The sequence below is a fragment of the Parasteatoda tepidariorum genome, chromosome 8 (assembly GCF_043381705.1).
Source record: "Parasteatoda tepidariorum isolate YZ-2023 chromosome 8, CAS_Ptep_4.0, whole genome shotgun sequence".
NCBI lineage: Eukaryota > Metazoa > Arthropoda > Arachnida > Araneae > Theridiidae > Parasteatoda > Parasteatoda tepidariorum.
In genome coordinates this window covers 838740-866342 of record NC_092211.1, presented here as the reverse complement: position 1 = coordinate 866342, position 27603 = coordinate 838740, and the positions used below count along the sequence as shown (strand labels likewise).

The following is a 27603-nucleotide window of genomic DNA, read 5'->3' as shown; positions in this document are numbered from 1 at the left end:
TATATATAATGTGTATATAACCTCAATTATCCCAAGTAATTAGTGCCGGATCAACTTTTGATGATTAATATATTCGAGATCATAATTAATGTTGATAGATAACATTTTCTGAAAATTACCTCGTGAAGCATGAAATAAATTATTTTTAGTATTTCCCTTATCGGATAATGAACACGTAGTAAAAACTTGAAATTTCTACCTTTAGGACGCATTTATTCAGCGCAACTTTTAATTGTAATAATTACCCTGATAATTACAAAATATCGAAACGTAATATTTTTTATAGTTTCTCTATATAATATAAATAACACTCGTGGTCTAAATTTAAAACTTCAATTTTCATAAACGTTTCCAGTGAGCGTTATTGTCGAGCAGGCTAATTATCCATTTAATTATTTTTCTTTTAATAACGGCAGGCACTGAACTTTCGCTCTTCGCCTTAGAGGATGCCTGAAGTGCTGCTCATTTATCGTTACCCAATGGGCACCTATGAACCAAAGTCACGGAGGCGAGCAACATTACCCACGCCACACTGCCACAAATACCTGTTCATAGAGTGGGCCACATTCATACATTCACACATCAGAAGACAACACAGAGAGAGAGAGAGAAACATCCATGCCCAGAGCGGAATTCGAACCCGCAGCCATTGGCTTCGCAGTCAGGCACGCTAACCACTCGACCGCATGGCCGGCCCCATTTAATTATAAAATACCCTGATAATTGCGAAAAAAATTAAATTGAACTTTTTTTCTTTTCTTTTTTACGTATGAACCCTTTAACTGGGCGTAGCGTAATCTTTCAACAAAAAATAAGCACCTTTTAAGTACTTTTTAAGCACTCAGAAAATATTTTTAAGCACTATCTGCATCAACAAAATGCAAAATAATTTTCAAAGACTTCAGATTATCATGAGAAAATAACTAGATTCTGAGGACTCTTTTTCTTGATTATATTAGCGATTATAAAAAAGATCAAGAGGTTTTTCGGTTCGATATCAGAGGGTGGAAAATGAAGCCTGAAATTCAAAATATCTTGCAAAATGCAGCAGAGTTGCACTTTAGAATACAAGAATCTCACCGAACTCAGGTCAGTAGACACACATGCGGACTCGCAATTATTTCATCAAACATGTAAAATGACAGACGCTTTCATACGCTATGTGCACGTTGTGAGAACGTTGAATAGAACAATGTGAAAAGCAAGCTTTTGCATAATACGTGTCGAAAATCGACATGGTAACGAAAAAAAGTCTAATTTCCGAAAGGGGAAGATTAATCATTTTTTAAAAACACCCAATTAAAAAAGCACCTTTAAGGGCTTTTAATTAACGAAAATCGAAAATAAGCATGCATATTTTCGAAAATTAAAGCCAAGATCGAAAGTTAAAGGTTAATTATGCATATTAAAGCGCACCATGTTTAATATTAAGGAAAGATGCAGTCCAATAAGTATGTTTGAAACATATGCTATATTTTTTTATTATAAAGGGAAGATTGTCATTAGAATTAGTCTCTCTTGTATCCGAACTAATTCGTCTCAACGCACCATGTTTAACATTAAGGAAATAAGCAGTCCAATAAGTATGTTTGAAACATATGCTATATTTTTTTATTATAAAGGGAAGATTGTCATTAGAATTAGTCTCTCTTGCGTCCGAACTAATTCGTCTCTTGCTTTGCTGCTTTTCCCCATCTTTACTTCCATTGAAATAAAAAATGGGTCAAAGTTTGAAAAATATAAGTTAATATTAAAGCAAAATATAAGCCTTTATGTACAGAGAACACAAAAATAGGAAAGAAGGAACCTAACTGCAAGAAAGAAGAAAAACATTGATATTTCAGACCACCTTGTGCCTGAGCTTATTTGTCTATAATTTTGCCTCTTGGTTTCGCATTTATTTATATTGAAATCAAAAACTAAGCAAAGATCGAAAATTAAAATTTAACATAAAAGTAAAATGTATGCAGAGAACACCAATTTTTCCTAGTGCGTCGATGCTTTCTTTTCAATCGGGAATATTAAAAACGAATTGACTATTGAAATTTTAGTTTGGGATTTTTTGGAAATTTATTGTTTCTACGATTCATTGATTTTTCTTCTGATTAATTCAAGAATTATTAATTTTCGCGCTCAACTTGCAACCAACTCAGAGTTATTCGCTGGATTAAGCAATGATCATTCCACTTCAGAGAAAGATACACTGTACGTGATTTAGGTTTGTGAAACGTTTTCTTATCAAAGCTAATAGAGCACCTGGAGCGGACCACGCATCTTGACCACAAAACAAATCACTCCACACCTCTTTTACATTCTAAATGATGAGTGAGTGAAGCAAGTCAAAGACCCCCTTCGTTTACGTCAATGTTAACTGCCAGCAAGATTGGACTAATTTTTCATCTTTACCCATAACACCTGTTTAGACCAATTAATGAACAGGAAGTCGCTATTGAACACCTATTGTATCCTTATCTTAACTGAAAAACGGAAATTCCATTTTAGCTGGTGAAACATTTCTCCAAAATAAACAGTTTTTTTTTTTCATTTCAGTACCTCTTATTTATGCATTTAGGGGTGGACAAAATAAAAAATATCCGTTTAAACTGGGAAATTTAACATTAGTTTAATATAAAATGATTTGGTCCCCTTAAATTTTATTCGTATAAACGGGTTATTCGATTATTCGATATGCCATTAAGTGGAAACGACTGTATGACCACCCAATTGAACAAGGCCGTAGCCAGGATTTTTTTTCGGGGGGNTTGAGGGGGGGGGGATTTGGTAAGAAGCAAGGACGGTTTCAGACATGCAAAGTAGGGGGAAAACATTCTAACAAATATTGTTTATTCTGTTGTTTGCAAAAGTTGAACTAGTAATTAAAAAATATTACATAATAATTATTTTTCAATTAATATTACATAATTATAATCAATTTGTAAACAAAGTTTACAAAGACATGTGACGGGGATTTAAAGAAAGTTTTTTGATTACTTTTTTAGGACAAACCGGAATATCCCGAAATATGCTTAATAAAGTTAGTTAATAAAAGGTTTGATTCGACAGTTTTTGTTTTTCTTTATACTGAGAAGCTCAAACAAAGACTAAAAAGTTTGAATCCCAGAATTTCGGGGGGGGGGATTTGTCCCGACGCCCCCCCCCCTGGCTACGGGCCTGCAATTGAACAATAAGAGTAATGATTTTTACAGAAAAAATAGATCCTTCACTTTTTATAGCTAAATTTATCCGTGTGAATAGCGGAAGGTCAAGAGGTAATTTTCTATTCACACAAAAGCTCCACTTCATCAATGAAATCAAAATCTTCATCAAAAGCTCCACTTCAGTAATACCGTTCGCCCCACCCTCGACTATTCAGATCTTTTATTTTATTCAACTGCTGTAAAAGTGAAATACGTATTAATGTAACATAGGCTATGGAGAAAAAAAATTTCGAAATACCTACTCTATTAGAAGGCAAATAGTGAGGGCGACAAAGGGGTCACAGTACCCAAAAACTGACCAAAATATCGGAAAAAAACTTTTCGCTTATAATAAAACTTCAAACTATTTCAAATGCACTTTAAAAAAATCATCTCTTTATCTACATTTTTGAAAAAGTTATGAATGATTTTAAATTGTCCTAATACGGAAACTTGCTTAGTAGACAGACTTTAAAGTGCTTTTTCTCATAGATGATAATTTTGTGTTTTAATCTCAGTTAAATCCCTAAGGAATTTTTTCTATTTAAGATAAAGCTTTGTAGTAAACTTTTTTTTTATCTTAAGTATAATACACTTATTTAAACTATGCATGGAATTAGCATTTTATGAGGTATCACAATTTTTACAGCATGTCATACATACCTAACAAGACTTTTTAACCTTTTGTTTCTACTTTTTTACAAAATAATCTATAAAAAATATTCTAATTGATATATCAACAAATGAATGCACAAAATTGTTGAAATGAATATTGTAAGCACTATGAAAAAATTTTTTTGAAATTATGTTAAAATAAAAAAGCCTTGGGGATTTAAAAAATGTGAATTTTTTAAATTTTTTTTTTAAATTTTAAAAAAATTAAACAGTTTAATTATTTTTTGAAGATGAATTATTGATTATAAGTTAAATGAGCATATAAAGCATCCACAAAATAAATGATTATACCTTTATTTTTAAAAAAAATTGTTGTAAAGGTACTGTGACCCTTACATGTATTGCAAGGCTTTGCTTTTCAATACCATGGAATGAGCGTACGGGGAACTATGATCGGAAACTTTGCTTCCCCCCCCCTTCAGAATCATTATCATTAAAAAAAAAATAGGAATTCAAACTCTTACTCAATAAAAAAGCTGTATACATTTTGAAAAGCGTCTTTCAAAATTGAGAATAAAAAAATAAAATAAAAACAGTTCATCATTTAAGTTAGTCTATAAATTTATTTATATTATTCTATTCACTTCATTATTTCTTAAAGTGTTATTTGAACTCTGTTTCTAAATCAATTGTTTCATTATTTCTTAAAGTGTTATTTGAACTCTGTTTCTAAATCAATTGTTTTAAGTGAAAAAGAAAATTTAAAGAAAAATCTTTTATTAATTTTTTTTAATGAGATGTTTGGCTACTGCTTATCTAAATTAATGATGAGTATAAAATGAATATTACTTTATTTGGCCTCTCTATTGATCAGAATTTGTTTCTTAATTCGATGACAAATGTTTTCAGGAAATATGCTGGGTTCTCGATTTGTTTCTACTCCCCAGGGGGGGGGGGGCTGTTCTGTTGAGAATGTCAAGATATGGTATGTGCAAAGAATAAAAAATAAATAAGTAAATAAATAAATAAAATGAAATGCAACCCTTTTGGAGACACTGACTTCTTAAGCGTCTTTAAGAAGTAAAGATAATTAAATATAAAATAAAGTCTGTTATATCTGCTTTTAATTACCTTAAATGGATAAGTTTTCCCACTTTTTCAACATTTTCAGTTGTTAAAGCACAAATTGAAAAGAATTCAAAACTTCTATAAGATAACAATTTACTTTTTGTTAAACTTTTAGCATATATTATTGTTTTAGTATTTTAAATGATTTCCCGCTTTTTCAAAAATTTCAGTTGTTTTTTAAGAGCATATTAAAAAGAAATCAAAATCATTGTAACATAAAAAATATTTATCGATTAAATTTCGGTTTATATACCGTTGTTTCATTCACTTTATTGATAATAAGCTGTTTTTTGACGCTAAAAGGCCAGTGTTAAATAACCTCACTTGCTCAAATGGCGTTTTCTGGGCAACGCTGCATTTATACGAAGAGGTTGTTGAGACCTCTTCAACTGTGGTGGCAAAGAGGTAATAATAGTAAGTGGAACAGCAAAGCCGAATTTTAGAAAAAAAAAGTAAGAAAGTCTATGTAAAATTTATGTACTAGTTACTTTATGTATAATACTAAGCCCCGAAAAAGATTTTCTATCCGAAATTCAAAATTTATAGACGTTAAAGAACTTGAAAATTATATATGTTTCACTGATTGCGATTAGATTTCTCGGATTTTGACACATTTTTATGAGTGAAAAACGCAAACTTAAAAAAGTCTTTCTTTTCTTCAAGTGACCAGAAATACAAAACAAATTTTTCGACTGAGTTGCATAGCAAAAAAGCACAATCTAAATCCAGGACGATATTGCTACGAATGCTATATATGCTATCATGGGCAAATGGTCCCATTTTAAATTTACGAAAAACGAGGAAAGACAACATTTCTGTTTAAAAATCATAATTTAACAATTTATTTCTAAAATATTTTACTAATATGAGAAACTTATTAAATTATCAAAAAATAATAAAATGCATGAGTTTTAATATCAGAAAAAAATATAAAGCGGATCCTTCAGATTCTTGTGCTCAAGAATGTCTAGGACTGTCAGATAGAACTAAGAGTCAGTTACTGTCCTGTTAATTTTTTTTAAAATTTTTATAACCGGCGTTGTATCGCCAACCCAATTTTCAGTTTACGACTAACCATGTCCAACCCAGAAGACAAGCGAACTCCTGTCACAAGCATTGAGGCAAATTTGCCTGTGTTAAGGACTTTATGATGCAACTAACCGAGAACTGTGATTGTGTTTATAATTTGCTTCAAAAGTAATATTTCAAATTCCCACAAACCTTCTCCCACAGCTCTGAAACATAGACAAAAATTATCAGTTCTTTCTGTAATACAATGAAAACAAACCCCAAATAATATTCTTATTGCATGTTGTAGAAATATTGAGTTTTGGTTATCAATAGCATTTTTCATTTTTATTTTACACGACGAGTATACACGTCATGCGCCCTGCAATTGAGATTTGAATCGATATATAATAACGTCAACCGCGCTTAACTGGTCAATATAATATATGTTTCGACTTGGCTAGCAATAAATTTACCGAATCAATTTATAAAACCGATGAGTGAACGCAGTGATCTGGTTTTTATGTAGGATGTGCAAATTAAAAAAGATATCCTAAATAACTTTTGTTCTAATAATCGTATTTTCATTTTTGAAGTACTAATATTAATGGTTCAAATGCGGTGACCATAAATATGCTAATTAATTAATGCTAACAATTAAGTTAGGAAATCTTATACATAAACGTACTCTCTCTGAATAAGCATATCTTTTTACCGTTGGAATTGTATTTTGTAATCGCGAAGTGGAAAATATAGTATCACTACTAGTTAGAACAGTAGAGAAATCTTAGGCCTACTGTTAAATTCACTTTTAACGTACTTTGCTATAACCCGGAGCTCTTAAAACCAATTAAAAAACCATTCCACACAATTATAAAATTCGTTAATCCCATGTAAAAAATAATTTTTAATTATTGTTTCACTTCTCAAGGTTCGAAAACGAGTAGAATTTTATAGTATAAATTTTTTTATTGGAATTATAGAGCAATTTGATTATCCCAGGTGGGAAGTTTAGTTGCATGAACTTGCAGACTAATGTCAAGTACTAAGAAGTCTGATGGCTGTTTAAAGACGGCTGTCTACAACTCTCTGTAACTGCTTAGCAGTATTTAGTACTGCTCTGAAACCGAACTGATCGCCCAATTAAGTAGTTGTTTATTCTGCAGTAAACGATTATTTCAAGGATTTTTTCCAAAAGAAGAAAGCAAACTTATAGGGTGATTGTTGGATTGGATGATGAGGAGGGATTTACGGATCAGTATGACACTGGCAGTTTTCCATATGTCAAGGAAATAGTCAGACATTATATATAGTATATACAGGATTATTCACAATTCCCTCCGCCTGTAAACGCCATTTTTCTTTACTGCAACTGGCTTCAGCGGTACATGTTACTGCCATCTACCGGCAACTGCTTAAATTAAAACTTGAATACTTTCGGAATAATTTCATTTTTTTGTTGTTGCCATATTTGTCTGCGTTTTTTTACTATAACGCTTCGAAACCCCGGAGGGAATTATGAATAACCCTGTATATATATAAATCTGACCACTAAATTTCTTTCAAACAATTTAAGCATGGAATTCTTTACAGGGTATCTGCTACATTTCAGATTTTCAAATTCATGACTAATTCCAAGAATTTTTCATGACTTAACGAAGTTACTATTTTCTCCAACAAAAACACAACAATAAATTTAAAAAAGCATTATAATAACATTAATTGAAATGATAGGTATAACCAAAACTGTTATACTCTGCATCTTTATATTTATAGATTTTAAATTTAAGAAACAGAGAAAAGAAAGAGTTAAAGCAATAAAATAGCTGAAAAAATACAAAAGAAAATAAATTTTTTTTTCTTTGTATTCTAAAGATACTTTTCTGGTTCATCTGAAAGGAAAGAAATACTTCTGATTTTTCTGTTCTCATTTCGGAATAAAAAAAAATTCGTCAATGACAGGCTTGCTTCAGCTAGAATTTTAAATTGATAAAATAAAATAAAAATAAATAATAATAATAATTCTGAAATCACAGACGTTTAAAAGATAATTGCCTTTAGAAATGTTTTTTCTTTCATTTTTTAAAAGAGCATCATAAATTTTAAAGAACATGATAAAAACATTCTATATTTTAATAAAATATGACTGTGATTAGGGATTTTGTTATAAATTCAGATATTTGGACACCACGAAATTGGCACAAGGAGGGGGAAGGGAATTCCATTTTGAATATTAAAATTTTTCAGCGACCTAAATCTGGGACTTTTCATGATTTTTTTTAAAAAAATAGTTAAAATTATGACATTTCATGACAAATTTTGTTCAATATTGAAATTCATGACTTTCCAGCTGCGCAGATATCCTGACTTTAATGTTAAATGGTGTGATGTTTTTCAATGTTATTTTTTTCATTGAATACAGAAAAAGTGTGTCTGTATTATAGTCAGTCACAAAAAGTGTGGTACAAGTTGATGGTACTTGGTACAGACGTTCAAACTCAGAACTCTATCGGGCCATTAGAGAGCCTGATGTTGTCAAGTATGTAAAAATCCAAAGAATTAAATGCGCTGGTCACATCATTCGAATGAACAGAGAGTGTTCGACAAACATAATCTTTTCGGCTCAGCCCATCGGATCAGGGCCCAGAGGTCGACCAAAGCGGAGATGGGCCGACTGCGTGGAAAGAGACTTTTCAGTTCAGTCTTAAAAGTCTCAAACTGGAAGACAACTGCCAGGCAGAGGAAGGCCTGGAGGAAGTTGATTGAGAAGGCCAGGGCCCACCCGGGGCTGTCGTGCCATTGAGGAAGGAAGGAAGGAAGGACAAAAAGTGTGGTCACTTAAGAAGGATAGGATCAGGACTGTTTTCTTGTCTCCCCCTATTCGACACAAACAAAAGACTTGACAGAATAGAGTACAACATCCAAATACAAAAAGCTTGTGCAAAGAAAAAATCGACTACTATTTAAAGGCCAGATTACATTCTTGCTTTCTTCAGCAAAATATATAAAATTTTCAAACTGAATTTGCCGCCTATAACTCTTCAAGTGTTGAGACACCTGCACACAAATCTCCCAACTTTGCACTACTCCCCCATTGAATAACATGGGGGAAAAAAACAGTTTTTTGGTGAAAAAAAAACTGACAGCTTAAAAGCTCGGACTAATGCTCAGAGTATTAAGTATTACCAATTTCATTTTAATTAATTTCAAAATTTTTCCTTTTTCACGTGACAATACACGGTAATTTTATGATAGTTATGTATGTAACAAGTGAAGAAAAAAAAGCTGACTATCTTCAAAATACAATTTTATTAAAAAAATATTTACATGTCCCGTCAATACAAAACTAAGTATAATTAAAACAAAGTATTCAAAAATATTAAAAAAAATATGTTTTTAACATTAAATGTCAACACTACAAATCAAATTGAAAAATTTACAGATGAAACAATGAACTTATATATTTACAGCATGGTGAACATACATTTTTAATGGAGTTTAGCATACTAAAACATAAAAAGCATTTTACGAATTTGGAACGTTTTGCAGCCTTCCTTTAAAAAGAATAAAAAGTTCAGTATCACCTTCCAACATATCATCTTTTCCAGATGGACAGGTAATATTTATATAAAAAAAAATTTCTATTAAATTAATATAAATAAATTTTAATGTTATGTTAAATTTTTTATTTTATGAAAATCTTTGGAAATATATATATTATTATTTTTGTTTAACTATACATACTTTTACATCAAATTTTCTTAAAAAACAAACAAAATATTTTTAAATATAATAATGTTTGTAACACTTTTATTAAAGTGTATATATATATTTCAATATGATAGATTGAAAAGTTACAAAATTCAAGCCTATATAGTTTCAGAATCGCCTATCAACGTAGTACCTGCTGTTCTGAACAATGTAATTTTTTCAATGAACTTTTAAAAAGTTTTAATAAATACAAATGTATTTAGACGCATCACTTTTCTATAGATCCAAGAAATTCCGATTTTTTGTCTAATCTATCATTATTTAATAGGCAATTTTAAATTGTAAAAATTTGATTTGTTGAAATGGGTAACCATCCACAAATAATTCTGCTAAGTGATTGAAGTATCTTATACATTCTACCTGCTTTGTTATTTCAGAATTTTTATGACTTTTAAATATTGTAAAGAAAAAAAACTTGAATGATTAAATTTTCTACCTTGATTAATACAGCAAACTGGGGTCATGTATTAATTTACAATTTTTAGACGCTGATGATTATTAAATTTTGAATGAAGACCAGTTGTTCCAAGAATTAGAATTGATCTCTTTGTACAGTTTATTTAAAATGATTTTAATCTAATTAAAAATTCAATAACCACAGAATTTTTAAAATGCTGAATTGAGGAGTTGTATTCAAATTAATATTTTTTTATAGGAAATTTAGTTGCATTTAAAATTAGTGATACTTAAATCAAAAAGTATTAAAATTTAATTTAAAAAAATTAATTTACAATTTTAATCTAAATTTTACATTTTTTGATGGGCTCATGGTATGAAATTATTTTATTTGGGAGTTAAATAGCTAATTTCATTTAGAAATTAACAAAAAATATATATATTTTATTTAACATTTACTTCTTTTAAATTCTATTTTTCATTAAATTTTAATTTGTAATTTGGAAAAAATGTTTTTGAAGTTTTTATGTTACTATGCAAAAAGTATTTCTTCCCATAAACTAATGCGGCATACACGTACATCATACTTTGATAAAAAAAAAACACATTTAAAAATGAGATTTGAAAAAAATGCATTGATATTAACAGGAAATACTGTTTGGAAAGGAAGAAAAAATCTTAAATTATCAAACAAATAATAAAAATATTATCAACAATTTCAAACATGTAATATAACTTGATATAAAGTCTCAAGTAAATGATATTTACAAGCACTTACGTTTAAGATGCATAAAATAAATATTACAAAATTTGGTTGATCAAAGAGTACAATCATTTTTGAGCAATGTGCAGTCTCCACTGACCACCACAAGGACAAAACCTCAACCAACGTTGATCCCAAACTCTTGTGGCAGCTGATCGTACTCCAGCTTTTAACATGGAGGAACTGTAACATCTGTAAGAAACAGTATATTCTATAACAATTGTAATCAAAGAAATACAAATTACATAAGAACCCCATTAATTTGAATGTATTGGGAGATTAACTGTTCGAATAGCCAAAATCCATAATTCAGATAGCAATTTTTGCTCTCATAATCAAAGCTGTGTCAGGGTTCCCACTCAAATTTAGAAATAAAATTCCTGGATTTTTCCAGAATTCCAGAATACATTTTTGCAACACGAGGCTATATCTCATCAGAAATATAATTTTTTATACAATAAGTTAAATTTACTTTTCAATTTTAAAAAAATCATTTTTTGGTTAAAAAAAAAATTTTAGTAGATGATTTACCATGTAGATTTAAAAACACAAAAGTATATAAATTACAGATAAAGGCAATATTTTACGCACAAAATCTGAAAAAATTTAAAACTAAAAAAAAAAGTAACATATAACTCTGAAAAAGTAACATAGTTCATCAAAAAACCTATTAAAGAAGCAAGTCATCTTATATCTGATTTCTGATTGAAACAAAAAATTGATTCATTCAGAAAGCTTAAAAACATAGAATTAGAACTGCAAATATTGCTAGATTGAAGAAGAGTTTTAAAACAAATTTTTAAACAAAGATTAGTTTTTACAAATTAATGATATAATAATAGTTATAATCTAAAAAAATGTAACCATGTTACAGCAAAGTTTTTCCTAACTGTTTACTTTGTTAAACTTATTTACTTTGAACCTCAATGGCTAGTTATCATTATTTTTAGTCATTATATTTCCTTTATATTATTTATAATCATTACTTTAATTATCATTATATTAGTTATCATTATATTTCGTTCCATGTTTTGGCCAAAATTAAAAAAAAACTGAAAAATAATCAATTTTAAAATTAAGGATAACAATAAGTAACCAATACTGCTTAATGTCTAACATGTTTTTATTATTCCATGTAAAAATTTTGCCATGATTGAATTTTTTAGAATTATTAAAATTAGAATATTTATTTGAGAAAAATATTTTTTTGTTAAATAATTTCCAGTTTCAAACTAGTTAAAAAATACTTAGTTTTTAAAAATTAAGCTTATTTTTTAAGATTTTTCTTATTTCCTAATCATAAATAGGGTGTATGATGGCAGACTAAATAATAATCAATATATTGCTTCATAAAGATTTTTTATATTTTCTTTATTTCTATCCAAAATAATGCTTCTGTCTTAAATTCATATTATTGTCTATAATACTAAAATCCCCACGTTAAATTATTTTACCCCTTTATTAAATTAATACCCCTTAGTTAAATTATGTTTTTTACAAAATTTAATATATTGCCCATTTTCTATCAAGAAATAAGTTTCATTGCTAATTGAAAAAATATATATATTTGTTCAATTAGTAAATATATATTTTTTATTTTTGATGAAATATTGCATTTTATAAAAAAATCATAATAAGGAATTTATTTGAAATTTTAATGAAAATTCTGGAAAAGTCAGAAGATTTTATTCCAACATTTGAGTGGAAAATTACCCTAATTCATATTATATTCATTTTTAGCTTGGACAGACACCAAAGCTAATTCAGATCTATACTAGATGCCATTCCAAAGCGGTATATTCAACTGTTTGTAACACTTAATTTTAAGACTATTACTGATGAAACAATGAAAAAATTAATCACATTCTTCACATTAAATGTTTTCATAATGATAAGTAGTTTTTCATTGCATACCTGCCAACATTGCCGAAATAAAATGAAGGAGATTTTACTAACCGACAAAATTTTGGGTTTACGATTACTGACGTTCAACTCTGTCACCTTGTAATTTTGTACCCAATCCAGAAGACAAGAGAACTCCTGGATCAAGAATTGGGAGAAATTTGTTTCATGGAGGACTTTTTGATGGAACTAACTTGAATGTAGAGGAAAACCACGAAAACCTTTCACAGTTAGCCTGACGACAAGGGGAGTCTAACTCGTGATCCGTCTACCACTGAAGATATTTTACCTTAGCACTGTGGTCGTTAAAAGCCGGAAGCAGAATTCGACCAGTCATCGCTGGGATTTGAACCTGGGTTCACATCATTGGAAAGCAAATGCTCAATCCCGAGCCACCGCGGCTCGACTTAAACTATTAACACTCAACACATTGCAGTACTGGCAATAGCACTTTCTGTTGAGGAATAAGAGAAGTATTTTTGCCATCAGTGGATATTTTATCACCAATTTTTGTTTCTAATTTCTTCAACAAATATGGAGAAATTTGAGAATATACAGGTAAACAGGAGTTAATCATAAAATACAGGAGTCTTCATTAGAAAACAGTAGAATCGGCACGCATGACATTGGTTAGTTAAGGTTTTGCAGCCAGAGCAAAATTGGAGAAATCTGTTCATTTTTCTAAATATAATTATACAATGATAACTTGTTATGTATATAATTAAACAACATACAAAAATTACGGTTGTATACCGAGGGCAATTAAAATTATTATTTTAATAATTTTTCTCACCTTGTACATTGTCTCACAAGTGATGGATTACGTCCCAAACTAACATGCCTTACAATATCAGTCTTGTGAAATTGAGGAATGGTCCCTTCAATGGTATGAACTTTACTGTTGTACCGTAAGAACTCAGGTTGAGAGTTGTACTCAAATTGTAAAGGTAAAGAGTTCATGAACAGGGCTGGGCTAGCAACACCTAAAATTAAGATATATTAAATCCTCAATTGAAAAGACAACAAATAATATAGTTTTAATGTTTTCCAGTGATTCCAATAGACTTTGGAAAGTATCGGTTCTTAGGAAACAGGGCATCCAAATTTCTGTGTCCTTTTATATTAAAAATGGGTTCCCAATTCTAAATGCAAAAACTCAGCCTTTTTATTCATTTATTAATATGCATATTGATAATTATTCTGTCTAATGATAGACAAAACAAAGAAATTCAGAACAAGAACGGAGTTATATTTGAATAATCAAGACTTGATTTCAATTAGGTACAAGACTTTAAATTAAAACAGGCAGGTGTTTGGATCACAGTCGCATCAAAGCAATGATGTAATTTGATACTCAGATTTATTTTAATTTTCTCTGGCAATTATTAATAAAAATATTTTATACATTCAGTAGGACTTTATATGAAGCTGTCAGACTGGATAAAAATATCATAAATTACAAGATGTCATTATATTGGAGACATAAAAATTGCCATTATAATCGAAATTCTCATAAAAATGCATACAAATTTAATTATATTTTGTTAAATACCTAAATACAATCTTAAACTTAAATGTAATTTATTGATTAAAAAAAATATATATATATAAATTTTTTTAAATGAAAAAATATCAAAAATTTTTGTTTGCATAAAGCTAAAATGCCTTCACTTTCGTCTTACTACGAGGCTACAACCCCTGCTCACTTCGCTCACCAACCCCCATAATCGATTCTTGTTCATCATTGTTTACTTCTTCTTAAATGTCATATTTTCCACAAAAAAGCAGAACATTTTGGTTTATTAAATAAACAATCATTTTAGTTTTATGCAAGAACATTTGTTAACATAAAGAAATGGATCATCACTTGAATTTTTAAAATAATCCTTTGAACTTTTAAAAAAAGCTTAGCCAAAGGAACAAAGTATGTGTGACTCAATCAGAAGAGATAAATGAAAAGTAATTTTACTCATTTACAAAATTTATACTAATTCAAATAGAGGAAGGTTATTAGCACTCTTTTTTAAGTTTTTTTTTTAAACATTTTAAAATTTTCACTATAAATATTAAGATTTATATCTGACAACACATAATCTTTCTCTCTCTCTTTTTTGTAATGTTTAATCCGCATCTACTCATACGTGAGTTAATAAAGTAAAAAAAATATAAATAAATAAATTTCGTGGGGGAAAAATAAATTTTCTACAACAATAGATAATATTTAAAGTGAAAAATCACAAAAAAGCCCTTTTATTGCAATAACTATCAAGCAAATGGGAATTTCGAAAAGAACTCTCGTTAAAATTATAAATGTTGCTTGATATTAGTATATTAAATTTCAACTCTGTATTTCCATTTCAACAGCTATTTTTTATTTTATTACAAGCTTAACAGTTACTGAAGCTATTGTAGTAAATTCTCGAAATAACAATAGAATCATACTTTTTTTTCCTTGTACGCATTTCGACACATTTTCTTGATTTCAAGTCTCTAAGTCTTAGTCTTTTTGAACAGAAAAAGCAAAATGTAATGTAAAGCAATGAAAAATAACAAAAAGAACAAAAAAGGTAGAAAATTCACCAAAAAACGCTTTAAATTGTAAAATTTTTTGAACAAATTGAAATTTGTTTAAAAATCACCTTGTTAAGTTTATAAACAAACACATGGAAACCTTTTAACTCTGTAGTGGTATCCCTGCAGTCTAAAGAGCGAACGATGGTATTTTTTCCAACAAGCTTAACAATTAATAACTTTTTAATTATTTTTTTTATTTCATCATAATTCCTGAACACTTTTCTAAGTATCATTTAGTCTTCCAAGTTTTCTAAGTGTCATAGTTTTCATGCAGCAAAGCAAAATGTAACATTAAGATGAACACTCAAAAGAGCCGCGGTTCTTATGATTTTTTAATAAAGATAGAGAGTACAGAAAGAATTTTCCAACAATTTTAAAATACTTCTTCTTCCTTGTTGAAAGGTTACTCGAAATGTCAGTATTTCAAGGCAATAATACTAGAGGACCCTCTAAATACCATGATTTTTTAACATTATTGATATAGAAGATTAAAGAGAACCAAGCTGAAAAGACACTAAGAGTGAGAAATCGTTATTCATGGGTATATATATTTAAAATTGCATATATATTTAAAATCTGTTAACAATTTTGCCGACATAAATCTGCTAGCACGCTTATTTACTTCATTTTTTGTACTTAACAATTGAGAATTACATGCCTAAGTGACACACAATTATTGCTAAATATTCCCATCACCTCCACAACTTTTGCCACAATTGATGCATTATAGTGTGTAAGCAGATGACTCCTGTTATTTACGATAATGACTAGATTTGAAATTTCAAACGAATTCATAAAAAAAAAGAAAAGTGATATATAATTGTACTGTTATTGATCACAAATGCAAGTGCAAAATACACACCTAAAGCTTGTGTTCCTAATTCAATTATCGGTACAAGCACTTGGTTCGGGAGAAGGCTACATTCATCTGCAATATAAGTTTATATTAAGTATTAATTGCATAAATTATAATTTCAGTTTGTTTAAATTTTAAAATAAAACATCTAATAAAGTACCAAAAACTTTGAATGAGAACTAATTGGGTGCATTAATTTTCTGACTAATAAAAAATAAAATAAAAGATCTTTCATGAAAAAAAAGTAGGTCCAATTTAAATAAAATAGGGTGTCTAAAATGAAATCAAAGAATAATGAGGATAATATGGAACATAATTTAAAAACATTTCTATAATGATAAAAAGAGTTTGTGTTCATTGTTTAGAAATGATCTAATTATTTATACCGGCTACAAACATATTTATAATACATGAAAAGAAAAATAATTATAAATAGGTTAAATAAGCAAACGTTCAAGAAAACAAACAAGAAAATTTTTTTTTGGCGCAATGCTTAACTTGTATAATTCTGAGAGCATTTATATTAAAAAAATACTCAAAACATTAAATACTTTTTATTCATAAGCAGATAAAATAAAAACTGAATTGTTTTTAAGATGCAAAAAAAAAAATATTTGTTTTCTGGCCCATACAAAACAAATCCAAAATGAAACTAAAAGTTTAAATTTTTTGCTCATATTACCGTGCATTAAATTTATTCTTAAAACATTAAAAAATGCAGTAAGAAAAAAAGAAGTTAATTCAATCTAGCCGGCCTTTAATATCATATTTAAAAAAAAATTTCATTTCAATTTTTTTATCGCGAAATTATACTTTTTGATAATTACAATATTATTATTATTTAACTTTTAAAATATTATAAAAAGCATTTTTTTTAAATGTAGTAAATAAAATTTATTTTTACAGAATAAATATTAGTTCATAGATTAGTGAGCATTTTCATAATGGTGACTTTTTTTTATTACTTATAAAACCTTTAAAAAGTTAAGATAAAAAAAAAGATAAAGTATATTTATCAACCAAAACAAAGAATCAAACGTATATTGAAGACTGACTTCTAAATTTTTTGGGTGCCGAAAATCAGTTACAAATTACTTCAGATTAGCCTCATTTTTTTAAGCTATTATGAAACATTATCTTAAACTTTGTAAAATTTTACTTTTACATAAGTAAAACAAAAACATGAACACCAACATATTTATTTTGAACAGATAAAACAGTTAAAAATATTAACCCCAAATAACCTAATATTAAAAACTTTAGGTGCATATATATTTAATAAACTCCTGATGGTATTTTTGACATTCCATTACAAAATTTAATGGGATCCAAAAAGTAATTGGATGAAAAAATTCATTCTGCACTTTGTAACATAACACCAAGTTAATTTTAGCACTGATTTAATTAATTTGCTATTAAAGTTATCGTTGACATAAGTAGTTTAAATAAAATAATAGTAAAAAAAGAATTAACATTCATACCTAATAAAGTATCCTCAGGTTCTGATCCATGTGTAATTAGAGTTTTTGTCAACAATTTAAACAAAAGTGATAGAACATCCAAATTATCTAAAATAGTAATATAAAACATTTAAAATGCTCATAGAACAATATATATGTGTTTTTAGTGCACAATAATACAACAATTTCATAAATATAATGGGCAAATGTAATTTTCTGACTTTTTAACTGTTTATACATAATTTTTTTTTTCAAGTTATATAGCTGCAAGCATTAGAGAAGCAAAAATAGGAAGATTTTGTGTATTTGTGTTTGCAGTAGCCAGAAAAATAGGAAATTAGAGCATGCTGAAATTTCATAAAGCGGAAAAAAAAATTTAAGCTGGGAGTAACAAACTTTTATTTGTTCAAGTAAAATATTTTAAATTTCTGCCTTCAAAAATGTATTCATAAGACTAAGACTTTATTGAATAAAAATTAAGTAAAATTAAAACACATAACAAACTATTTTCAATTAGAGAATTTTTTTGCATAAAAATATGTCATGACGATGGGGCACATTTTATAACTCATATTGCTTCCTTTTGTGGAAACTGAAAAAACTTGATTTTGATGATGTGATACAAACAAATTATGCTACTCACAAGACACAAGTTTTATCAGGGTGTGTAGCTAACTCTTTCAACAAAAAACAAGCATCTTTTAAGTACTTTTTAAGCACACAAAAAATATTTGCAAGAATTATATACATTAACAAAATGCAAAATAATGTTTAAAGACTTTACATGATCATGATAAAATAACTAGTTTTTGACAAACTCTTTTCTTGATTATATCAGCCATTAAAAAATGATCGAGAGATTTTTCGGTATGATTTGAGAGGGTGGAAAATGAAGCTTGAAATTGAGAATATCTTGCATAATGCAAAGTTGCACATGAGAGTGCAATAATCTCACCGAACCCAGCTCACTATACGTAAATGCAGACTCGCAAGTATTTCATAAATCCTGTAAAATGATTGATGCTTTCATACGCTACGGACAGACGGTACACTAAAATAGATTGTGGTTGAATGAATTGTGAAAACTTTGAATACAACAATGTGACAAGCACGCTTTTGCATAATATGTGGCGAAAATTGATGTTGTAAAGAAAAAAAATCTCATTTTTGAAAAGGGAAGATTAAGCATTTTTTAAAAACACCCAATGTAAAAAGCACCTTTAAGGGCTTTTAAAACATTAACATAGAAAATAAGCACTGTTTAAAAATGATACGCACCATGTTCATTATATTAGTACTCTCTCAAAACCAGATATTTTAATAACGGATTTATACTATAAAAGTTTTTGGATTTTACCTCCAGGAGTGAGACTAACATTCATATTTTAAAATGTTTTTAAAAAAATTACATTTCAAAAATTAAATATTTTTGAAAATTGTGAAATTTTTTTAAAATTTCAAGGAGATTTTTTTTTATTTTTACAGGAGAGTTGGAAAATTGATAAACATGCTTGATATTTATCTTTTTGTAATAATTGGATTTAAGTAAAAATAAAACATGAATATTCATAAAACTTGTTACGATTAATTTGCACCTTTTAAAAACAATTGCTAATAAGTTATTGCTCAAGAAATTAACAACGGATTCCCAGATCTGTTTCTAATAAAACATAAAAAGTAACTTTAAATTATTACTATTAACTTGATACTTTTTTTGACACTTAATAACTAACAACTGAAGGTATGTAAAAAAGCAAGTATTAAGAAAAAAATAAATACTACCTGACATTTTTGTAAACACAGGTAGACAGCTTTCATTCAAAAAGCTCCATATTCTTATGATGACAAGAAGTTCTCGTAAATTATTAAGTGACTTGGCATCTGAGATTAAACCTCCCTAAAAACATTAGAAAAGGAAAATTAATATTACATTTTGTTATAAAACCCTTCAATATAAAAGCACATTTTCAAAAACCCTAATAAAAACAGACACATTCTTTCCCTGCTATGTTCTTCTGGTGATATACATACAATAATTATCACCAAGAAAATCAACAATAGAAATAATTTTGATATTATAATTACAAAAAATAGCTCACATATATTTAATTGCAGATTCTACTGCAGCGGCTTTACCTTAACAATATGGAAATAAAATATGTTATAACTGTGACGTTGATTTCTAAATGGCAAATATAGAGTATTACTTTTTATAACTCTATAAGTAACTAAGGTTTGCAGAATAAAACATTTTAACTTTGAAAAGAAATTGAAATTAGTTTACTAATATTTATACAAAGCAATTTTTATAGAATGAATTTAAGAATCAACTAGGCCGGGATAACCTGGTTGGCAGAGAGCTGGACTCACGTTTGTGAGTCAAAGACGACCATGTAGTAAATGGCGACTGGTGCATGTTAAATCTGTTGGGTCACTAAGTCCACCATATTCCCATAACAAATCAATACCTCTGGGGGTACTGAATTGGAGATTGGTTGTTTTCTGGTTCAGGTCAAAATTATGATCTGTGGACAAATGAATGGAAGTATGAATGGGTCCGCCCTATGAACGGGTGTGTGTGACATATGGGTGTTGCAGAAGTGGAATTATTGGCCAAAGACGGCGCCACTGGAAAACAAGAACAAAAGCACCTGTTTTGCCTTGACAGCCGACGACAACAAGAAAACTCAACTATATTTGGACAACAGGAGGAATGTCAAAACATTGATTTATAATAGAGGCAATATAAAATGGTCAAATAATATCAATTTCAGCATAACACTAAACTGTATATTGTATTAAACTCATAACGTAGAGTTCCATAATGACATCAACTATGGCAGTAATGTTAATTACACAAAAGTGAATAATATATGGCTGTTTAATTTTGAAGAAAAGCACATAATTAGTAATTTAAATTCAAGTAGTGAGAGGTTATCAACAGAAATAAATTTAGTTCAAAACAATTAAAAAATCAAACAAATTTTCTTTGTAGTCATCATATTAACATATTAGAAATAATTATCATTTTCCCTCACAAAATTATTCATCAATTATCAATTAATCTAGATATTAGATTTTCTGAATCATATCTGCCTCAGTTAATTAAAATTCTTATTTAATAGGGCAAATAAAAGTTAAATAGTTAAAAGGTATAAAGTAAAATAATTTTAAAAGTAAAATAAGCTGTGGTGGCTCAGGGGATAGAGCGCTTGCCTCCCTATGAGGTCACTCGAGTTTGAATCTCCAGCGATGGCTGGTCAATAGAAATTCAGCACCCGGTTCACAGTGCAAACATAAAATATCGTCAGTGGTAGACAGATCATAGGTTAGAATCCCTTTGCCGACAGGCTAACTGTTGGAAGTTTTCGCGGTTTATCTCTCCATGTAATGCAAATGCAGGGTTAGTTAAAAGTCCTGCACAGAGGCAAATTTCATTACTTGATCCAGGAGTTCCCTTGTCTTCAAGATTGGGTCAAAATTATTACAAGGCTACGGTGTTGAACATTCGTAGTCGCTAACTGAAAAATCAAGTAGGCTGTTCAACTGTGATTATAAAATAATTTTAAAAAGTTAACTTTTAGTTCTATATAACATTTTTGGGGAAAAGCCGTGATTTCTTAACAAAAGATCTTATTTTAGTCTTATTTAATCTTATAACATTAATTTATTTTGCACAAGTCTTGAAATTATCTAAATCAAGATCTGTGAGATAAAACGGTTTCAGTCAGCAATTATGGTAACTTTATTATTTTATTTAACCAAAAATTTAGATTTTGCACATCAAGATCAAGATGATTATAAAATAATTTTAAAAAGTTTAGCTTTAGTTTTACATGACATTTTTAAAAAAAGTCATGATTTTGAAAGAAAAGATATTTTTTTAGTCTTATTTAATTATATAACATTAATTTATTTCGCAAAGTTTTTAAATTTAATAAATCAAGATCTGACAGATAATCTTAAAATGGTTTTAGTGAACTATCAACTGGTAACTTCATTCACTTATTTCACCAAAACTTTAAATTTTGCACATTAAGATCAAAGTGGGGGAAGGTACTGAGTGACAATATTAAAATACTTTGAGAGTGGAAGAAGGTTTAAAGCACATTCGGCAATGAACAGTTAACTAGTAACATCATAAAGCTAGTAACATCATTTCTTTTTGAAAGCAGACTAAAACACCAATAGTGTGGAACATTTTAAATCAGATTTGTAGATTTCACCAAATTGAAACTGAAGGATCAGAATTAAAAGCTAGACATAATTTTTAATTTCTTTCTGACAGTCCTAATAAAGTTTAAGCTTAATAGACTCAAACTTAGTAAAATGTCTCCACAAAACTTCTTCATTTGCAAAGAATAAATGTCAACTTTTCAATAAAAAGGAAACTTACCCCCGGGAATCTCAAATGACTTTGGGACTGATACGGCAGTGAAGCAAGCAGGTAAATAGCACAATCAGCAACCCACTGTATCAGGTTTTGTAATGAAACTAAGATATTTGGTTCCACTGTGAATTCTTTATGCTCCAGGTGAAGCAACAATTTGTCCAACTGCATTATTGTATCAGTAGGCTTGTTTGTCAATATAGCTATGGAACCAAAAATATAAAATCAAAATCCAAATAATGAAAGGAAGCTCTCATCCTAAATAATGAGTTGACAAAATTTGATACATCTTCATAATTTAAGAAAAAATATTTTAAAAACCACAAAAAAATTCAATGGTCTGAATGTTTGTAACATGATCTTGTAGTTAGCACTTCTTTTTTGTGTGTGGTATGACCAGAGGCATAGCAAGAGTTTGCAGCAATTGGAGGAAAATTCAGTTTTAGCACCTTATTTAAATATTAAACTTAAGGAGGCTTTTGAGACTATTTTAAGTTTCAGATTATGTAAAAACAAAACTACAGTGCCCTAAGCATTGGATTGTTAAATTTTACATCAAATAAATTTTGAAACTTCAAATAATATTTTTAAAACATGTAAATCAATAACTTCATAAAATTTCATTTGATTTTTTTTCTTTTTTTAATTTAACAATGCATGTTAGTAATATAGATTTCATTGCACTTAATGTTTTTAGGTGATTAACTCACTAGCATTTCTAAGAGCACTTTACATCAATATATTGCCAATTTGTCAGAAATAATTACAAAAAAAAACAAAACAAAAAAATAAACTACCTGAAAAGCAAACTACAATAATAATAGATATATAATAATACAATATAAAAGATATTAATAAAAAATTATTCTCTATTGGTACTAATGTGTTAATAATAGAACTAAAAAAATTTAAGTATAAATATAGCTCAACTTAAAAGCGAGCACATGTGATAGCTCTAGAAATTCAGCTGCAATATCTTAGGATTTATAGATATATAAAACAAAATTAGTAGTCACCAATCACAGGGAGATAAAAAAAAATTGTTAATAATTTGTTTTCGAATCCCCACTTTCCTTGCCAAAAATGCACAAAGCGTACTCGGAAACACCTGCCTTCAACTTTTCCATATTATTTATTACATGGGAAAGCTGTATTCATTACCAGAAAGTTCAGTGGTTCAAAATTTCAAGTAGAATGAATTCGGTTATCAGAGGCTTCATTTGAATTTAACTCAATTTCATATTAGTCTTCTCTTTAATTTATGGTTGATAATATTTAAAAATAATATAATTTCAATGTGGAATTATTTCAGATTTATTATTTTTTTATATATATTTTCAATGGAAAGGCAAACGGTACAAATAGAAAGATGAAATAAATAACGAATACAAATGAACGTAGGATAACAAAGAAAGAAGACCGAAGTCATTGCCTTAGAAGTTCTTTTGTTTACCAATATCTTGAGGACTCAATGTGCCCATAAAAGGCCCCACATAGAGCAGGTGGTCCCTGCCCAATTGATCTCCAGATTTACAAAGTGGACTAAAAGGCGTGGGGGAAAGGCCCATGCGGTATAAGTGAGCAGAAAGACAATCGTGGCCTGTATATAAGTGGAAGGCCGCAACTGCATCACGTCTTGGTTTGTCGGGAATTAAAGAAGAGGATTCATTATATCATAAATAAATTATATATTTGTCAATAAATACTTATTTCATTTCGCATTATTGGTTCAAAAATTCAAACTATGAGAAATTTTTCTCTGTATTCTCTGAATGAAAAATTATCTCAGTACTGTTTACCATTTTTTAAAAAATGTTTTAAAGAAATACATTATATTCTAACTTAAAGGGGGCTAAGATAGTTCATAATTTAATTTCTGAAAAAGCGGCCACTATTAATAAAGCTATTACTGGCTTATAACAAAATTTCTTAATATTGCCTTCGATATTGATTGCGTATAACTCAATAACCCGTTCACTTCAGAGCATTTGAAGAGAATATATTACATGAATTTGGTGAATAAATGAATTTTAAGCATTAAAGTAATAAATTTGTGTTTGAGATTGATATGTCTAGAATAGAAAATGCACAGTGGTACAGTTTTCAGAAGCAAATGGTGAACATAAAAATTATACTTATCGTTGAAGAGTGGCTGCTTACGTGGATCAATTCAATGTCAAGACAAACACCTGTAAACAGCAGCCTTAAAATTTCTTAGTGTGGACATCAACATCAGTTCCACTAAAACCAGCGCAAATAAACATTGCTGGTGTTAATAAAATTATTAGAAGTGATCAAAGAGTTACGACTAGTGACATTTGAGCTGCATACTGCCTGAGTAACCACAGATTATATTCTACCACTAAAAAATTTTACTACTGCGCATTATTTTGTTCTGTTGCATCTATCGCTAGAATGACTTTACATTAACTTTAAATGCTCTCAAGCAACCGGGTTATTCAGTTATACACAAAATGAAGTGCAATACTGTGGTCTTTCTAAACCATATATAAAAAAACTGAATAAGGATACTGTAGCTGCTACTGTATTTTTGACATTTGTAATTTGGGAAATCCTTAACTACTAATCAAATAAATTAATGAGGAAAATTACTAATTATTTAAAAAGTATAAAATTAAATTAATATTCAACAGCACGAAACAAATCACTTTTAAAAAATGAATGTAATTTAAATTTAACCTCTCAAATCATTAAAAATAAAAACTTTGCATTGAAAATATCAATACAGTTTTCCTTTCATTCATTGAAAAAAAAAATTACCAAGTTAATAAGAATAGCATATCCAGTTGAATTTTACAAAATAAATTAGGTTTTTTTTTTCTTGATGTAAGAAATTTTTAAATACATTTTTCTTCCAGATACTTACCAGTAAGATTCTCTACTGGACCTTTATCCTGATTTGATAAATCTCTGGGACGCAATAACCCTTTCATTGCAGCAGAAACTGCGTTCAACATAACAAGAGCATGACAATCACCAGCCTTGGCTTGCCCATTACTTAAACACCTATAAGAGAATTTAGAAGATAATATAGGAATCACCAGAACTGCGGCATAATATTTGAATGATTTGTTGTTTAAATTTAAATTAACTTACAGTATTAATTATACATTAACATCAAAGACAATCAAAATCAACCAAGATAAAATATTCATCAACTTAGGAATATTTTATTCAGTACAGTCTTTCTTATATATTTTTATAATCCTTATTAAATGTGAAGTATAAAAAATGAAAACTTTAAAGACAGATTAATAATTAAGAATCAAAAAATAATAGAGTTGTCAAAATATAACCAATTAGTAACAAGATCAACAACAAAAGTGAAATTTAAAGCATCAACATCAATTTGATTGTTAGGCAAAACTGAAAGGTTCTGAGGTTTTTTACGATATCATTCTGTTAAGTTAAATAAACTTGTTTCTATTATTCTAATTCTATTTATGTTAATAATTTAATATACTTTGATACTGCTTTTTTTTCTAACTTTAATATTACTTTGCAATTGCTAAGTGCAGGTTTTTCAATAAGACAAGAGATTGCAAAACAGCTGTCAACAATTCGACAATCTTGAATGTTGACTGCTGATACTGAAACACAAAATTTTTCAAAAAGAGCTGCTTTAAAAAAAATGACTGAAACTTTTTTTTTCCATGAACGTATCTACGTATCATATAATGTGTTGTAATTTCAATGAATTGATGAAATAGTATTCAAAACTAAAATAATATTTTAAACTAATCAGTTTGGTAAAATTAAGTTTACTTTTGAAGTGGGAACTAAAATAAATTTATATAAAATCCTGATTATACTTATTGCTTTGTATAGCTGCAAGAGCTGGGCAATCAGTAAATTTGAGGAAAATAGATAGCTCATTTTTGAAAGAAAGATTCATCATTTAATTATATTCTGATGTTTTAGATTTCTTTCTCAGTGAATCCAAGTAGTTTAAACAGAATCTGATTCCTTTGAAGTCTGATACTTTTGGAATTTATTTTTATTCGATTAACTGTGATTCACATCTTAAGGAAAATAGGGAAAAAAACACAGCTTTATTCATGAAAAAGAAAAGTTTAAATTATCGTCGATTCAGTTTTATTTTTTTTTATAAATACATTTTATCATACTAAGCATTCTTTCGTTTTTTAAATATGATTCCACCTATAAGATATTGCTGTAGTATGAAATTATCCTTAATTATCATTATTATCTATTCATTATTTTTTTTATAGAATAATATGTTTTGATGTTTATCCTAAAAACCTATAATCTGGAAATTTATTATTTTTCCACTGTATGATAACTAACCAAAAAAACTAATTTTCCCCTTATAATAAATGTATCCAGAATTTGTCAACTTATAATAGAGGATGCAGCAGTGCACCACAAGTGGTCTACTTACACAGGATTTGCTGTACTAATTTTATTGAATTTTACAGCTGTAAATATCTGAAAATAAAATACAACAAATACTTTTTCCATTTTTCCATAATTTATTTTTTCTGGACCGAGCACTGTTTGATATGCACTGCAATATTTACTTCTAACAAATAAATTGAACTTTATTATAATTTTGCTAATTTTTATTTTATTCTTCTCAATATATAAAAAGAAAGCACTGGTTTTTTATCTCATATATTTTACCTTGAAATTAGTTTAAAGCTCATTTAAAATTAAAAATAAGTGAAGGAAACACAAATCTAAATAAACTATAAGTTAAATATCAGTCATCAGATGTGTGTTAGTAGCATTTTTAATGAGACTAATTCACAAAATCATTTTTAATAATTATCAGCATTATAATTATTTTTGACTCTCTTATTTAACACAAATGATTAAATTCAAAATTATTAAACTGCAAAAAATATAGGAAATATTTTTTTTATTTTTAAAGTAGAATTAAAGTCAAATATTTGTATACCTATAAAGAGATCCTTTAATAGACAAAAACCGAGAAATCCATCCCTGTTGGGAAGCCATAGGCTGCCTGTTAAATGACTCCGTTAATTTTTCACAGATTGTTTCTATCAAACCTGAAAAATGATAACAATTCCATCAAACCAATACCTTTAAAACTACAAACTACATTCTACAACAAAATAAATTTTCTGATTCACACTAAACTCAAAAGTTTTGGGTAATTTAAATTGTTTTGATAAAAAAAATAACAGATAAATTTAAATTATCTTATTTTTTTTAAAAAAGAAATATTATTTAATTGNCTACAAACTACATTCTACAACAAAATAAATTTTCTGATTCACACTAAACTCAAAATTTTTGGGTAATTTAAATTGTTTTGATAAAAAAAATAACAGATAAATTTAAATTATCTTATTTTTTAAAAAAAAGAAATATTATTTAATTACCTAGAATAATATTTAAAAAAAAATTTTAATAAAGTAAAAATTGAAAGATATGATTTTCAATTGAAAAATGGTATGTGAATTTTCATGAACAAAACAAAGTGATTTCCTGATCTCAGTTTGAATATATATATTTATATATATATGTGTGTGTGT

General features: G+C 28.3%; 1 protein-coding gene across 3 annotated transcripts in view; it reads right to left on the bottom strand.

Moving 5' to 3' along the window:
• Positions 1 to 10601: 10601 nt before the first annotated feature.
• The window catches only part of LOC107440536 (mediator complex subunit 16), a 38598-nt gene continuing 21596 nt past the window's right edge, over positions 10602 to 27603 (bottom strand). The window contains exons 15-22 of one of the 3 annotated variants that reach the window (XM_043049781.2): positions 27003 to 27114; positions 24948 to 25087; positions 22067 to 22263; positions 19453 to 19567; positions 17692 to 17778; positions 16217 to 16282; positions 13574 to 13763; positions 10602 to 11070 (exon numbers count right to left, since the gene is read on the bottom strand). In XM_043049781.2, coding sequence (XP_042905715.1) covers positions 10947 to 11070; positions 13574 to 13763; positions 16217 to 16282; positions 17692 to 17778; positions 19453 to 19567; positions 22067 to 22263; positions 24948 to 25087; positions 27003 to 27114 — 1031 coding nt within the window. In that variant the 3' untranslated portion in view covers positions 10602 to 10946. The remainder of the gene's footprint in view (positions 11071 to 13573; positions 13764 to 16216; positions 16283 to 17691; positions 17779 to 19452; positions 19568 to 22066; positions 22264 to 24947; positions 25088 to 27002; positions 27115 to 27603) is intronic. The other 2 variants (XM_071184687.1, XM_043049782.2) reach the window with 2 other exon arrangements.